Below are 16,421 nucleotides of genomic sequence, written 5' to 3' on the forward strand. Positions count from 1 at the left end.
TTGCTAAGAAAAAGCGGGTGCTCGTTAGAATCAGGCAAATACTGCCAAATAAATCATCAATGTGTTTTTGCATCTTGTTTAATTTGCCCCGATGGATAATTCTATCAATTTCGTCAATCCCGCCAAGGTCAAACTAACGGAAATCAACCATATTTGTTGGGAGTTCAGTTTAGTGGAGGCAAGAAATACATGTTTTGACAGCTTGAGAACGGAGAGTCGACTGGCTTTATTTAAAAGTAAAAGCAGCTTTGCTGAGTGGCAGTAGTGGAGCCCAAGTCGGGCAGCCACCTCAGTTACACAAGAAAGAGCAGGGGCCAATGACCCCACAGCAAGGCAAGGCGAGGTAAACGATTTCCAGACCAAGGGGCAATGACTCTCACGACGAGGCAGGACGGAGTGATGGACGGTCGCTACATATGAAATTATTGCAGGTCCTGTGATGCTTGCTAGTATACTTTTCTAGGATACACAAGTATTGGGGGTTCATTCAAAGCAGGGAAAAAAAGAAAGATAGTTGCAATGTCATGTCAGCATTCGTCTTTCTGAGTACAGCACCAGTGACTCAGCTTAAACACTGCAATTAACATAGCTGCATGATGCATAATGTACTGTACAATAGTTTTATCGAGTTCAAGTACATGGAAAATGCCCCTCTTCACTTCTGTCCACTTCCCTAGTCTTGTGGCCAGCAAGCACAGTACAGCACAGAATTATGCAATGTCCTCCAACTGCACACATGGCAGACTAATTTTCTTGCGACAGACTACCACGAACTCATGAGAAGAAGCCTAGACAGGTATGCAAAATTTTAAGTTTTGAGTGACTTGGCTAAGGCTCATGTAAGACTCATGTAAGAGCCACACTTTTTTTCCCCAATTTTGACGAGGTGCTTACATGGCACTAAACCTTTTGGGCAAAATGGTGCTGGTGCAGCTGGTGACTTATGCACACCCTGCATGTACCACTGCATCAAAGGTGAATGCACAGCTCTCACCATCTAGTAGCTGCATGTGGAAGTACACAACTCGCGAATATTCGCTGATGCACGCGCACGGCAGGGGCACTAAACACAATTGCTTCTCTGTAGGATATACTTTTTTAAACACAAATTTTGGGCTGCCAAGTTCAGGGTGTGGCCCTTACATGAGCCTATACGGTAGAACATCTAGAACAACCATATTGACTGCATGTGAATTCTCTATCTATTTTTTCCCACTGCTCTTGTGTTATGGAAGTTTTTGCAGTCAGAAATATACTCCTCGTAATATCCACAATGGCTGATGAGCCACTTTGGAGACTCCTGTAGACACGAAGTGCCACACTTCCACCCTGTGATCCTTTATGTATGAAATTATTGCATAGCGTAGCAGAATTGTGAACAACCTTAATCCTTTAAATCAATGTTGTCCTACAGTGATAATATCACAATATTACCCAAATCTGAACACTGAAATTTATCGCCCACATCCACTAACTTAGCATAGTTAGCAGTTTCAGCGTCCCCCAGTACCCCACAGCTGTTACCCTTTCCGATGGAAACTTAGCATAATGCAGACATGTGCTCTGGCACAAAATACAAGTAGCATAGATGTTTCCTGCCTTACAGTTCCTCGACAATGCTGCCATCAGATCACTGATAATGCTTCAATACTACATTTGGTCTAATAGGAAAGTAAGTTTGTTGACCACTTTCTCATTTATGTTAATGAACAGTGACTTTCTGCAAATTTGTCTCCGAGCAATACAAATCATACAGTTGTATTGCTAGCTGCTTTACACCAAGTGACAGTAAAACTAAAGACAACAAGCTAGCCATGATGAATTTATGATCAAGTGACACATGCACAGAAATACATTATTATAGTCATCGTGTGACAAAAGAACTGCAAGCAACAGTGACCTTAGCTGGCCTTTCCACAAGTGAGAGTAACATGAGCCTTAGATTTGAATTTTCCGTGCCTGAATATGCAAAACACTGGACGATCTGTGACAAAGCAAAAAGATAATTGCAAAACTGCATGTACAACTGGAAATGCTCTTACCTAAGGATGCATTGCATGATAAGTTAAGTTGATGCTTACTTTCGCCTTGGGCCAAGATGTTGCACAGCTGCTTGTTGCGAAGCTTCACCACCTTCAGCTCGGCCTTAGAATAAAGGGGCAGATGATTATGTGTTACTTTTTTTCACAGACCATAGATAGACTTACAAAAGCAATGTGTGATCTGAACCTTGTACATTGCACAATTTTTGCACAGCTTACACCGAAAAATTTCACACAAGGGCATAAATGTTTGCACTTCTGATAAATATTCGTACTTCCGGGAGGGAGGGCCTACGGACCTTTTGTTACATGCTTCACCGCATGTTTTAGTTTAGAAATGCATTCTCAATCAACATCCATGGAAAATGGCTGCAATGCCAACAAACCTATCGCCTTATTATTATTATTTTTTTCAACTTGCACGAAGCAGCAGCCACACCCTAGCAACACTAGGTGGCACTTTATTACAAAAAGCTTCATTCTTTAAATGTGCAGTTTCTGGCTTACATGTATGCCTTTGATTACCTGAGACTTGTTTCCACTGCCGCAAATATACCGCAGTGACCCTAAAGGGTGAATGGCAGTCATAACTGTCTAATATATGATCAGACTTCTTTTTTGGCAGCACTCAGCACAACACTTCCAGCATACCAACAATCGTGCGTCATGAGCGTGCTTCAAAACTAGGCTTGTGCAAATATCAATCAAATATCAGGCTATTCAACGTTTACTTCTGTTTGAATTTCAGTGTTCACAATTTTCGAAGTATTTGGAACAAACAATTACAAATTTGAAAACACATACAATTGACAGTTTTGATGAGCAAGCTGCGTTGTCATGGAGATGGCTCATAGCCACAACATGCCAAAGACAAAAATTTGCTTAACCACCAACCTATTTTTTGGACCTGCTCAATTATTTGAGCATCCCAAGGCCATTTAACAAATGTATAATAGTGCCTTAGGTTTCAGATGCCGTATGGCTTCTTGCTGTACTTTTCTGACATGGTCTATATGCACGATGTTATACTTGCTGACCATGAAGAAAGTTAGTGCCAATCAGTATCTTCTCTTCCCACTTTCACTGACAACATGGTTCTTGGCTTTCTGACAGCTGTACAGCCACAGCATGGTGGCACTTCCTTTTTTTTTATGGGATTTACCTTTTGCGACAAGCTTACTCACACTTTCACAACCGCAAGTGAAATCCTGTCTTGGAGAGTAAAAAGCGAAAACTCCACTGGGGCACAATTTATTTTTGCAATGATTTTGCTTTTGCCGACTTTGCCTGCTTCAGAAACTTCTCCGTGTAGGTTTGCTCAAAGCAAGTACCACTCTGGTGCCTCTTGACCATCAGCAGACTTTCGAGTGTTTTCTCACACACAGATGAGCGAAACTCTGTTAAGAGTTTTGTTCACAGTGCTGGAAAAATCTCAGTGCCCTTCCACTCTGTGAAGGATGACCAGAGAAGCTGTGTATGTGGGCCCCTTAATGGCGAACTGCACCTCCGCTGCAGGTTGGCCCGGCATTGCACTATCTTCGGGATCGGCCCACGTGGGGGAGTGCTTAATGCCTGTTTTACCTCCGCCACAGGTCAGCCCGCCATTGCACTAACTTAGGGGTCGGCCCATGTATGGGGAGTGCTTAAAGCCTGCTTCGCCTTCGCCGCGGGTCGGGCTGGTATTGCACTATCTTCGGGATAGGCCCACGTATGAGGAGGGCTTACACTTGCTTCACCTCAGCCTCGGGTTGGTCCAGAATTTCACTAACTTTGGAAACGGCCCACATATAGGGAGTGCTTAACGCCTGCTTAACCTCCGCTGCAGGTCGGGCCAGTATTGCACTATCTCCGGGATCAGCCCACATATGGGGAATTTTTCGCTTATGACGACACGAAAATTTCCTTGGATGGTAGAGGTATACAGTTTCGCTGTATTATTCTCTCACATTCAGCATCGCTGTGGGGAATGGAGAGAATACCCAGCATTATCACTGAAATTCTGTGGCACCTAAGTGGTCCGTCGACACTTTGAAGGCTTCCTAATTGTGACCACTGCACGTCGCACCTTGGCTCATTCAATATGTCGGCTGGAACCTGATATGCTTGCAAGTTGGCGAACTCGACTTCAAGTGCGTCGATTGTTTCTTCTTTTGATCTGCCACTCTGCTGGAGTAGAATAGCAGAAAATGCTATAATAAAATGACGTACGCTGTTGAAGGAAGCAGTTTCCAGAGCTTGTACTTTAGTAACTTCAGCTATCCTGAGATTGACGTCTTCTAGCGGGAATATATGGCGAATGTAATCGCATACTGCCGTTAAGCACACACGTACAGAAGAAAACTGCTTTCTCTCAATGCAGCTCAGTGACTCAACCACAGAGTAGGCTGTGCTTCCAATGACTGTCTTCATCACCTTTCTGGTTCTCTGCAGCGCCACAGTCAACTTCCAGCAATGAATGATATGCCTTGACAACACCTGAGCGCACAAATCTAGTCAGGAGATCCTCGAAAAGGCAGCTCTAGAGGCCCTTCACTACATGAATTTGAGGAGCCTGTGCCTGAAGAAGGCAGTTTGCATCCTCAAAAAGCGGTATAACATTTTGGAGAAAAAGACAGCATGCACTGTTTAGCTCCGACGACAAAAAATAAAACAGGCGCTCCTCACAGGCCACATGGCTGGCTTCCCCAGGATCCTTGGTATGAAGTTTCAGTTTTTTTGCTTGAGGTCTGGAATGAGCTCCTTTCCTCTTTAGCAAGAGCTCATCACCGTCGGTGCTTTAGTTCCCGAGGCCTGCAGTAGTCTTGTGAAGATGTGTAGCAGACTTTGGAGTCAATGCAGGGCTCTTGGGGGTTTGTGAGGAAGTCTTTGGAATTTGGTATGACTCCAAAAACAAGCTCTGCTTCCTGCACTGCTTTGTTTCAGATAAAGAAAAGCTGAGTAGTGGTTTCCACTGGTCGAGCAGCTTCTTCAAACACTTTCCAAACGACAGCCAACGTGTCGGGACAAATGCTTCAATATCTTTCGGACCTCGGCATCATGCATTTTTTGGAACTCTAAAAAGTCGATCTTTCAATTTCAAGCTCTTCTCTAGGAAAAAAAAAAAAAAAAGTCAACCAAAGCGTCATCAACCTTTACAGGAAGACATGAAGCTCCTTTTTGGGCAGCCAAGTTGATGAGTTGGCACGGGAAACCAACCCCTATCAAACCTGGTTTAGCCTCTTTCAATACAGTAAAAACACTGTTTTTCTTGCCAATCATGACATTGGCATTGCCCGAATACATAGCCAACAGGTTTCCAACAGGCAAATTACGAGACTTCACCTCGTCCAGAACCAGATTTGCAATCTTGTGACCTGTCACTTCCTCTTGGATTGTCTCAAGGCAAAGAAGGCGGCTTTTGACTCTACTCGATTCTTTAACGAAATATGTCGCAATAGGGTAAAGCTGTGTATCCCTACTGTTACTGCCATCCACAGCGATAAAAAAACTTGCTGTTTTAGGGCATCCAGCAAAGGAGTCTCCACATTGGCAGCCATTTGTTGAACAATTGACGTCGTCTTTGTTCGTCCACAGCGTTTCGCTCTTTGCACTTGGAGAACATCTTCCAGAAAAGCGGTCCGGCATGATCACTGACCCTCAGTGGGATGTTGTGTTCAACTAAAAACACCATGAAGAGGCATTCTGCACAAATAACACCGAGGCTGCTATCACTGCATACAAGACTTGCTAGGCTTGGCTGGCTGTCTGTGGCTCGCATGTAACCCTGATGCTTTTTCAAAGCAATGTGGATCTTGATGTCAGACTTGTCACCATGCGAGATATTTACATCACAGGCACACATGGTGCAGAATCCGAATTTGTCCCCTTTCTCTGACAGCATGAAGCACGAAAATTCTGTTGTGAATGATTTCAAAAACACTTCGAAGTACTGTAGAGGTTTCAAGCCCGTCATTGCACTGCGAAGCCGCTACAGGCCGGAGTCGCACTGCATCCGACGCGGCAGCTAGTCGAACAAAAGGCGAGACCAAAACTGCAGTGACTGAAGCTGACTAAGTCCAAACACACGTGCCCGCGCAAACAAAGGCAACAGGTTGACGGAGGTGCTAGAGGTGATATCGGCCCTATCGAGCTTTGGATATGGATTTGTGACCCCCTTGGTAGATGACAAGTCACTACAACCTTGCAGCAGCTGATGATGATATCATGCATACGTATTGCCCTCTCAGGTGCAGTTTTACTTCATTCTCACTTCTTTTTTTTTTTTTGCAAATAAAATGTTTTCCAAAAAATTTTAAGCAAGATTCGTGAAATTGTAAGACTGCTCGAAATTCGTACATTTTACGGAAAATTCTGAAGAGTTGGCAGATATGTATTCAGGTCCGTGTGCAACCAGCCGACACCTACAGCGAACATCCCTACTTAGCTCGCTTGTGTGCTCACTGGACAAAATGGACTAAGCTCATTTGTAAGCAGAAAGTGGTGAGCTGAATTTGCACAGAACAGCCCCAGAGAAAGAGAGAAGGCAGCCATCATAAACAAATGTGAAAAGAAAATGGAAGGTGTCACCAAATACTTACAGCCAGGGCTTCAATATGCTTCTTAAGTGCAGTTATCTGCTGGTCCTTTTTCTCCAGTTCATCCTGGAACTGCAACGTTCTGGCTTGCTCTGCTAAGAAAGGCTGGGGAAAAAGAAGTGCCAAAGTTTAATATGTCAACTATTCATTGCACTACAGCTTTCACAGAGTTGAACCTCATCATAATAAAGCCACATCCGACACGAAAATACCTTCGTTATATCTGCTGTAGTTAAGCATGCACCCCATATAGATGGGGGGGAAAAAGCCAGCAGTACCCATCTATGATGTTTGTCTAAGTTATATGACAGCATACGCATGACAGACACGCTTATTAAAGCTCCCTTACATCATTGTTCACTTTATTTGTTGCGCCCAAAGCAGCCATAACGAGACAGTGCATGCAAAGTACAATACGTACAATTCGGTGCCCTTTGTTAGCACGGTGCCGAGGATAGTTATTAGCTTACCAAGGCTGCAGGCCCGAGTTCAATTTCTTGCAGGTGACTAAATTTTCACAATGTCTTTCTTTTTTTTACGCGGTCTGTGAAAAAGAAACACAAGCACGATGCTTCATACAAGCCAGTAAAGGGTTTCCTGCAAACTTCGATGCCCATCAGTGCCTTTCCATGCCGATACATGGCACAGGAAAAATAATAAATTACATATACAAACTTTGCATTGTTGCCAACATACAACGGTGCATACAGAATGTGCAATTTCGCATGCGCGTCTAGGATATACAATTTCAAGTTGCTTCTGCTCAGAAATGCTCCCGGCCGATACCGAGGAGGCCCGAGCTAAGCAACTATGGCTATTAGTCTAGCTTGTTTGTGTGATCTCTCGGCATATTACCAGCTAATGACTTTCCGCAAATTTTAATCAAAGGCATAATGCTTAGGCCACTACGTCAGCAGCTGGCAAACGAAGCTGCCATTTGGTTCCAAGTTGATGTGACAATTTTGTTCATGATGATCATGCGGATCCCATCTGTAGAATTGAGTGGCGTACCGTACAAGATCCAAAATTTGGTTAGCCGTTATACACTGGTTCTAGTGGTCAATGATGGAATCGTGCTGGTCCAGAATATTGACTGTCAGAAAACCCATCCAGGAAGAATATCATTTTTGCTAGCAGAATACATATTGAGTCATTTGAACACAAAAAACTGCTTCACTATAATCGGATCTTACGGTTTCTGTATCCTTATAGCATCAACAATACCCACTAAAGCAATGTGTGGCCAATGAAATTTTTAGTTTTACAGAGATTTAGTTTGCTATAACTGTGTTGGTTATATAGGGTGTTCCACGTAATTCGAGCCAAACTTTAAAATTATGCAGGCACCATGCGGCTGGATGGAACCAAAGTAGTATTGTCTGCCGTCACTTGGAGATACTCAAATAATTTTTTGCATTCCGCCTGATTATATAATTAGCCTTAATTAATTACTCAACTTCTCAAATATTATGATTAGATGAAAAATGTCAATTAGAATATTGTGGAACAGACACAGACACAGCTTTCTGTTGCTCAATACGTGCCACATATAAGTGCTTTTCCAAGCATAAAAGAAACATGTGAATACACGCAAAGTGCCTTGAGCAGCCAGTTGCACGGCAATATTACTTACTACCGATTAATTCTGACCACCAGGGGATGCTTAAAGTGCCCCCAGTGCAGGGGACACGGGTTCTTTTGCGTTTCATCCCCGTCTAAAGGCGGCTGCCACGGCCAGAGTTTGATCCCGCAACCTCGTGCTTAGCAGTGCAACACCATGGCCGCTAAGCCACCATGGCAAGTTTGAGGGCTTTGAGGCGATCCTCGTAGACTGGTATGAGCTTGCAAACACCAAAAAGACAGGAGTAGAGGATGCATGTTGCCCGGCGCTGAACAACCTCGAGTTTGTCAGCGAGGGGAGTTTGGTATGGAGACTGCGGGGAAGGTATGTTCTGTTTAGCTCAAGAGAGGAAATATTAGCACTTATAGAAGCAGAAAAGAGGCCATTTCGCCAAATGCTTGCCTAACTTTTGCATCATCATCCTCTCTTCTGTTCTCATTGCCTGTACTGCCTTGTGCACTTCATCCTTTGCACTTAGTCGCGCAGCAAGTTTTGAGCACGGCTAGGAACTCGACATGCAACAACTTGGCAACAACTTCAGTAAAATAAGTGTGGATAGAAATCTTGGTCAAATAGTTCAGGGTGGTGGTGGTGGTGGTGATAAACATTATAGTCCAGGAAAGTCAGGTTGTCATTGGTGAGGCATATAACATACAAACAACTTTTTGAGTGGGCTACACTGAGTGCTGCACTCTTGTTGCAGTTGGGAAAGCAGCGCAGAGCATCCTGGGCATTGTATATCAGCTGGTCGCACTGACACGCCATGCAAACAGTGAGGCCGCTTCCCCAGCCATCGCATGCATCTTCGCAGTATTGCCGCTGATGAACAACTGCTAGCCTACATGCTCGAGTTGCCCAAGCTGAACAAAATGTCACGTGCCGCTAAGCCGTCAGTGCCCAAAGGTGGAGCAGAGGGCATTTCCTGGTCAGAAGCTAGATGTCAATCAGAGAATATATGTCTACAAATTGGTAAGGCAGTGGTGTCAGCTTTTCCTTGTTTGAAGCAGGGGACAGCTGAGTCTTCCCCAAAGAAGCCTGTTGTCTTTTGCACGTCTTATAGGAAAATTTGGGCTGCATGGGCAGGTCTTTGATAATAATGACCCTAGCCATGTTGCTGTCACCGGCTTTATTCTGCGAGACATTGCTCAGCAGAGGGTAAATGTGGGCATTTGGCCAGACTGCACTAAACTCCAAGGATGTGGCTCCGATGAAACAGTACATATCTCCTTGTGTATCCTGTCAACTTCACCAGCATAAGAAATGGAAGCAGACAAGAGGCCATTCCCCCGAACACCTGCTTTATTTCTGCCTTGCCACCCTCTCTTCCTTTCTCATTGATCACAATGCCTTGTGCACTTCATCCTTTCAAGCATATATGCTGTATACGTTGCTGTGGAAGGGTTAACTCATTAATTAAACAAATGGATTCTGTGAAGCATTAGGAACTTGGCTTTGAGTTAATCTTCTCGCTGACTACAGTTTATAGTGTCACAGCGAGAAATATTTTAGTTGAAGCTGAAGGGGTGCGCTGCCCATCTTTATTTTTATCTTCGTTTGCAGCCGGCACCAAGGTGTTGGCTGAGAACGCCAACCATAGCGTTCTCGCACTGTGGTGTAGGGCGAGTTGAGTCCATTGGAAGTGAATAGTTCAGTGAAGACATTCAGAAGGTCGAAGCTGGCAGCAGTGCAGTGAATGGGTTACACACGGCGTCTTTGCTTGAAAAGAGTGGAGGAGGCTAGTGGGTGTACCAGGTTGGGGACAGAGATCACTGCTGCAGCTCCGTTGTTATTGCTGGCTTGTAGAGCCATGGCGTAGCATGCGGTTGAAGGTCCTCCACGTGGAAGCTGTAGACGGTACAGCTCATACCCAGGGAATGCAGCTTTGCATCAATTGATGGAAGGCACACTTGGCACTGCAGTAACACACCTTTGTCGTTCACAGTGGTGTCAATGAGCTTTGAGCAAGGCACGTCGAGGTGGCGTTATGTGGAAGAGGACGAGGTTTGGGTAGATGAAAGGCGGCTAGGACGTGAGGAGTCATGTACTGTGTGATCAACATCAGGAAGAGTGCAGTACGTAGCGCCATAGAAGTTCAGTACAGCCTATCGTAGCTCGTCATACGGATGCGAGCCAGGCGATGGAACGCTGAGGTGGAGTTGAAGCTCAAGTGGCAGGACGTAGAGAAGTAGCTTGTACTTGAACTCCTGGATCGTGATGTTGTTCAGCTTGACAGCTGCCTCAAACTGTGCGAGCCATGCACCGATGCAGCGTGACTGGAACAGTGGTAGCGGTGGGCTTAACTGGAGCTCCGGCCAGTTAGCCATGGCAGTGTGTCGCTCAGTGAAAGGCACATTCTCCCAGGTTACCACTGTAAAGAACCGAGAGGTCGCCAAGGAGCGGCCAACTATGAGGACCAGCATAGCGGGCTTCTAGAACAGGATTGCACATGCTTTGCTTGTGCATGGGGCACGCGTTGCCCATCTTTATTTTTCTCTTCTTTTGTAGCCAGCACCAGCTCAGAGCACTGACCATAGTGTCCCCTTCCAGCCTTGCAGCATTGGTGGACACTACAAGATCATGGTAGTCAAGACATCGAGAGCTCACAAGGTGCAAAGAGCACATGACGCCCCTATGGAGCGGACGCTGGACTATTGGTGAACTGCGCTGGAGTCACGTGGTGGGTACAGCCAGTCGGAGACGCCAGAACGACCTTCAATCATTTGCTTTTTGTATGCTTGTTTCTGTATGGAGGAGGTAGTTGTAAGCGGCAAATTTGACGGAGAAATGCGCTCTCCTACAAGACCAAGATGGCGGTGCTCAGTTGCACTGTTCTGGAGATATTGTGGCTTGAAAAACGCTGTTCTTTCGTGATTTCAAAGCAAATTTTTGCCACCTTGGCTGCTACAACAAACGTTTAGGGTGCTTCTACATGGTTTTCAGCTATTACCGTATTTACCCGCGTATAACCCGCCCCTGCGTATAACCCGCACCCCTAACTTTGAACTCGGAAAAAAAAAAAAAAAAAAAAAAACTCGCGTATAACCCGCACGTTTACCTGAAAAAAAAAAAAAATGAGCGCTAGAAAGATGCAACTCACACTCAGTGATCATTTCGTTTTCAGAACATTTATTCAAACGACCGCCACCACGTCACTGGTTATCCGATTCTTAATCGTCGCCGCTCTCACTACTGCCATCCGAGGCTTCATCGCCACTCTCAAAGACGTAGTCGTCCTCGGAACCATCCAGACTATTACTGATCGCACATTTTTTAAAGCTTTTGCGCACCAAATCGGCCGGTATCGCTTTCCACGCATCCACGATCCACTGGCACAGCAATGGAATATCAGGCCTTCGCACGCGTCCCGTCAGTGTGAGGGCGTAAATGCCGTCGGCCATCCACTGGGCATACAGCCGCTTCACGTGTGCCTTGAACGGCTTGTTCAGGCACACGTCGAGTGGCTGTAGCATGGACGTCATGCCGCCAGGTATTATGACGAGGTCGGTGCTGGTCTCGGCAAGGCGAGCCTTCACCGCATCAGTGCAGTGGCCTCTGAAGGAATCTAGTACGAGCATCGACCGGCGTGCCAGCAAGGCACCTGGTCTTCGCTCCCAGATTACTCGAAGCCAGTCACCGACTAGGCCACTGTTCATCCACGAATTTTCTTCCGCACGCACAACGATTCCTGGGGGCAGTGGAATGCCAGGTAGCGTCTTGCGTTTGAAAATCACATACGGGCGCAGTTTCGTGCCGTCAGCCAAAGCGCATAGCATGACTGTGCAGCGCAGCTTGGCATTTCCGCCGGTCAGCACGCTGACTGATTTGGAGCCCTTTTTTTCCATGGTCGTGTCCATCGGCATCTCAAAGTACACAGGTGTTTGATCAGCATTTCCCACCTGAGACAGCAAATAGCTGTGCTCCTTCCGAAGTGCGATCACATATCGTTGAAAGTTCAACAACTTTTCCTCGTAGGCTTCAGGAAGCCGCTGGCACATGGTTGTTCGCCGCCGCATAGAAAATCCATGTCTTCGCATGAAGCGCTGAAGCCATCCACGGCTTGCACGAAACTCACGTGGAATGTTCAATTCCCGGGCCAACTTCAGGGCTTCCATTTGCGCCATCTCAGTCGAAACAGCGTGGCCACGACTTCTCTGCTCCTCAATGAACTTCGCAAGCTGCGTCTCGAGGTGGGGGTACGCGCCAGTCTTCGGACCCCGAAACGCTCGCCTGTTCCGGTTCGTTGCTTCGAGACTCTTTTTTCTTCCTCCAGTCGCGAATGCACGACTCGTCGACGTCATGCTGTCTTGCAGCAGCTCTGTTGCCGATTTCTTCGGCAGCGGCTATAATCTTTAGCTTCTCTTTCGCTGTGAAACACTGCCGTCGAGTCGCACTCATGATGCCAAAACAAAGCAGGCAAACAGTGCAAACTGGGGTAAGTACACTAAACAGCGCCTAACGCGAGGCTCAACAATGCTGGCCTTTCGTTGGCCCTAAAGCCCCTGCATCTACGCGCCACCGCCGCTTTCTTAAGTAGCGACAACATTTCTTGTGCGCCGACTTTTCCCCTCACACCAAATCCGGTTCCGGTGTTTCCGGTTCCGCCATTTCCGGTTTGAAAATTTCCGGTTCCGGCGTTTCCGCTTCCTGGAGTAGCGCTGCGGGAATTTCCGCTTTGACTGCTGTTGGACGATGGTGAGACGCCCGCGCGTGCTTAGCAGAGCTGTGGCAGTCACCATAAGGAGAATGCAAAGGGGACAAGTTGTATTCCGCTGAAGTAGTAGTTCGCGGTCGCTGTTGTCCAAACGCACGAAAAACGGCAGTGGTCTCCAAGCGCCCAGGCACTACATTCCGCTGTACGTTGTCGCTCGTGCCACAACCCGTCGCAGGTTGACGCGAAGCAGCGAACACTAGCAGATCGCTGGTTACAGTAGGCGGTGGTTCTCGGATGGAATCGCATTCACAGTTTCAACCGAAGCCTCTCCAGCGGCGCGAAAGTAAACAACGCTAAAAAACAAAATGTCACTTCCGCTCGGAACAGGAAGCTGCAGCTACGTAAGTTCCGCTTGACGCCGGAAGCTAAGGGGCTGAGTGAGAGAGGTGCTTGAAGGAGGAGGGCAGGTTGGCGGTACTTAACCTGGTCGGCGGAAACGTGTATGGAGGGGCTTTAGTTGGCCCTTCATCGGCTTGACAAGCGTCGATGACGATGGGGATGGCGGACTACACGGGGAGGCTGCCGCACATTGCGGTGAAGCCGACCCCCCCCTCCCAAGGAAAAAATTCGCAGATAACCCGCACCCCTACTTTTTAAACGCGTTTTTTCACATTTTGGTGCGGGTTATACGCGAATAAATACGGTATATTTCTGAATCAGGTAGAAAAATGGTTATAGAAACTGAAAATGTTATTTTAAAAAAAATCAAATTTTGGGCCATTTATCGCGTTGCAAAAGCCGCGTCTCCCCTTGAAGGGTCCTGAACCACTCCTCAGGCTTGGTGAAAAAATAGTCCACGGATAGCACATGCATCTCAGCCAAATTTTGTAGTTGTGCGAAGAGCGTGGAAGTCGCAAGCAGAGCGTCCCCTTTCTCTCAAACTCTTTCTTTTGAACAAAAGCCTCCTCCTCACTCTCTTCTGGATGCTTTATTTTGTAATATATTGGACACCCACATGTGGTTACTATAGGCTAATAGCTGACATCAATCAAGGAGGGTGTTTGGATCAGCGCACTTCTTCCTACTGTTACTGTGTATATTAATTGATGAAGTTTAATAAACAAGCTGAAGTAAGCGAGAATATGCTTCAGAATTTGATAGTAACTACATACCTCAGGAAGAAGCCTACCATCATCTGCTCACATATGGCGACGGGCACCCGCATAAGAATTAAACTTTGACCACCTTGCTAATCGGTGTTGCAGCTGTCGGGTGTCGCTAATTGTGACTAGTTTTGAACTCTCAACTACCCTCGACCCACACAAAAGTTAAGGTCAGACCACACACACGCTTGCCAGCATGCGTCGACTTGTAGCCGCTCCTGGTTGACTTATTGGCAGACTTACTGATAGTGCTTAAAAATCCGCAAGTTTGATGTGGCATTGGCGCATTGTAGGCCCCAAATGTAAGGCCCCGCTCCACCGTAGCCTTCGCAGTGCAAGGCATTGAAAAAGGAGCAGAAGCACTACAAAGGGCATTGTTTGATTGCCAATAACTCTGATTCTGCTGAGCACATTGAAGTACTTTTTGCGGCAATTATTTCTGAAATGGCCTATTTTAACTTCAAATGCCTTTTAACACTTCCAATAAAAAGTGGTTCAGGGCCTCTAAGTGACTTGAAGATGCTGTAGGAACATAAACACGGTATCAGCTTTCCATGACAAGTAGTGGTACTCGGCAACTAAGTATATAATCAAAAATGAGTATATTGAGCCGTAAACAGGGTGGAATGCGAGTGCCTCTGATGCTGTCACCCTCTACCATGCCACCACCAAATGCCTATGTTAGAGACAGAGGAGGGCTGGGTCAAAGGAGGGAAAGCGGAGAGCCACTGGCAACCAAGTGCATTGTCCAAGCCTTGGGCATGTCTTTTTAGGAAACTGTAAACACTCGGGGTGCTTTCCAGTGTCAAATGCTAAAAGAAGAAGGGTAAACCAAGTGTTGACGCTTAATAAAACAAGTTTGACGTAATTGCATGCGAAATACAATATGAATAGGATACGAAATGAGTGAACAATGAACATCAAAAAGAGACAGAATAGAGAGATATAATCAACATTTAATTATTGAATGTACTTTGACCATGTCTTCTTCAGCATCAACACTGGGGTCACCCTTTCTTTTCTAGCCAGTGTTCCAATCTGGACAGCATGAAATGTACTACATGCTTAATAATTTTTTAAATAAAGTAAATAAATAAATTAATTTTCTGACACCGCATTGCCTATGCAGCTAGTCACAATACCTAAAGTACTCAGTCAACCGGATGAAACAGCAGTGATGCCTATTTTTACCTGCTTTGTCTTCATTTCTTCCATCCTTTGCTCTCGTGACAGAATATTTTTGGCATCCCTTGCTACCTGTTCGAAGATGGCCTCTTTTGGTGGTGACGATGACCTCTTCTCATTGTTTCTTATGTCAGGTGCCTCTGCAAACAAAGTATCATGAATTTAAAGAAAAATACAGAACATGCCTTACTCTACACTGCTTTAGTAATATATTTGGGAGTGCCAGTGGTGGAAAGGCCATCTGACATTTTGATACAGGTCTTGGTGCTGGCAAACTCTGATTTTGCACATTGGCAAGCAGTTCTAGCACAGTGTCACAAAATGATTGTTAAAGCAGGCTTTCTTTTTCTCTGAATTCAATAAAGCAGTAAGGAGTTTTGGTCAGCCATATGCCAAGTTCTATTTCTGGAAACAGAAGAAAAATGATAGTATGTGCAGATTTTACTAGAAGAATGCCAGCAAACTTCAAAAGGGGAAAAAACGAGAAGCAGACATAGACGAAGTGACAAGAAGTTGGCTGGACCACCAATTGAACTTTATTCTTGAAAACAAAGTCTCCCAAGTCCGTATTAAACATGCGCAAAACACAACATACCATATACACAGCAATCACTTTATCTATACACGGCAAAACTGATAAAGAAATTGAAGCTCCTTCTTGGTTAGGAACACCATGGCGTGCTTACACACTTCCCGGGCCAAGTTTATAGACAATAGGTTTCAATGAACTCTCTTTCCTGGCAAGTCTCAAGCCTCCCCCATGACTGATGGGGCTGAGGATGATGGCCGAGGATGGGAGTGCAACCTCACTACTTACAATGTAGCGTAAGATTACCTCCCGTGCCTGTGGGTACCAGATTATCATGCTCACATTCATCCAATCATTCACAGAGCGGCCGGTTTACCCTATGTAAATTTTGCCACATTTCAACGGAATACTATACACTACACGTGTCGCATGTGTGAAACTTTGTGACATGCTTGCTATTGCACGCACTCCTTTGCAACTATGCTGCGAGATCCTCACGCAATTTTGCAAGCTTACAGGGTGCAGAACGAACTAGACTGACGTCGTTTCTTGCCGCAAACTTTCTGAATATGTGTGAAATACCACGTACATACAGCATAACCAGCAGGTTCTTTTTTCTTTTGTCCCGCACTTCGCAGTCCCTTCTGCTTTTCATT

At 45.7% G+C, this 16,421-nt stretch overlaps 1 protein-coding gene across 1 annotated transcript in view; it reads right to left on the reverse strand.

The window, feature by feature from the left end:
* Positions 1 to 16,421, reverse strand: part of LOC142571983 (G kinase-anchoring protein 1-like) — a 42,109-nt gene that overhangs the window by 10,996 nt on the left and 14,692 nt on the right. The window contains exons 5-7 of the mRNA XM_075680751.1: positions 15,243 to 15,376; positions 6,620 to 6,721; positions 2,082 to 2,145 (exon numbers count right to left, since the gene is read on the reverse strand). Of these exons, the coding sequence (XP_075536866.1) occupies positions 2,082 to 2,145; positions 6,620 to 6,721; positions 15,243 to 15,376 (300 nt within the window). The remainder of the gene's footprint in view (positions 1 to 2,081; positions 2,146 to 6,619; positions 6,722 to 15,242; positions 15,377 to 16,421) is intronic.

Source organism: Dermacentor variabilis, chromosome 2 (genome assembly GCF_050947875.1).
Source record: "Dermacentor variabilis isolate Ectoservices chromosome 2, ASM5094787v1, whole genome shotgun sequence".
Lineage (NCBI taxonomy): Eukaryota > Metazoa > Arthropoda > Arachnida > Ixodida > Ixodidae > Dermacentor > Dermacentor variabilis.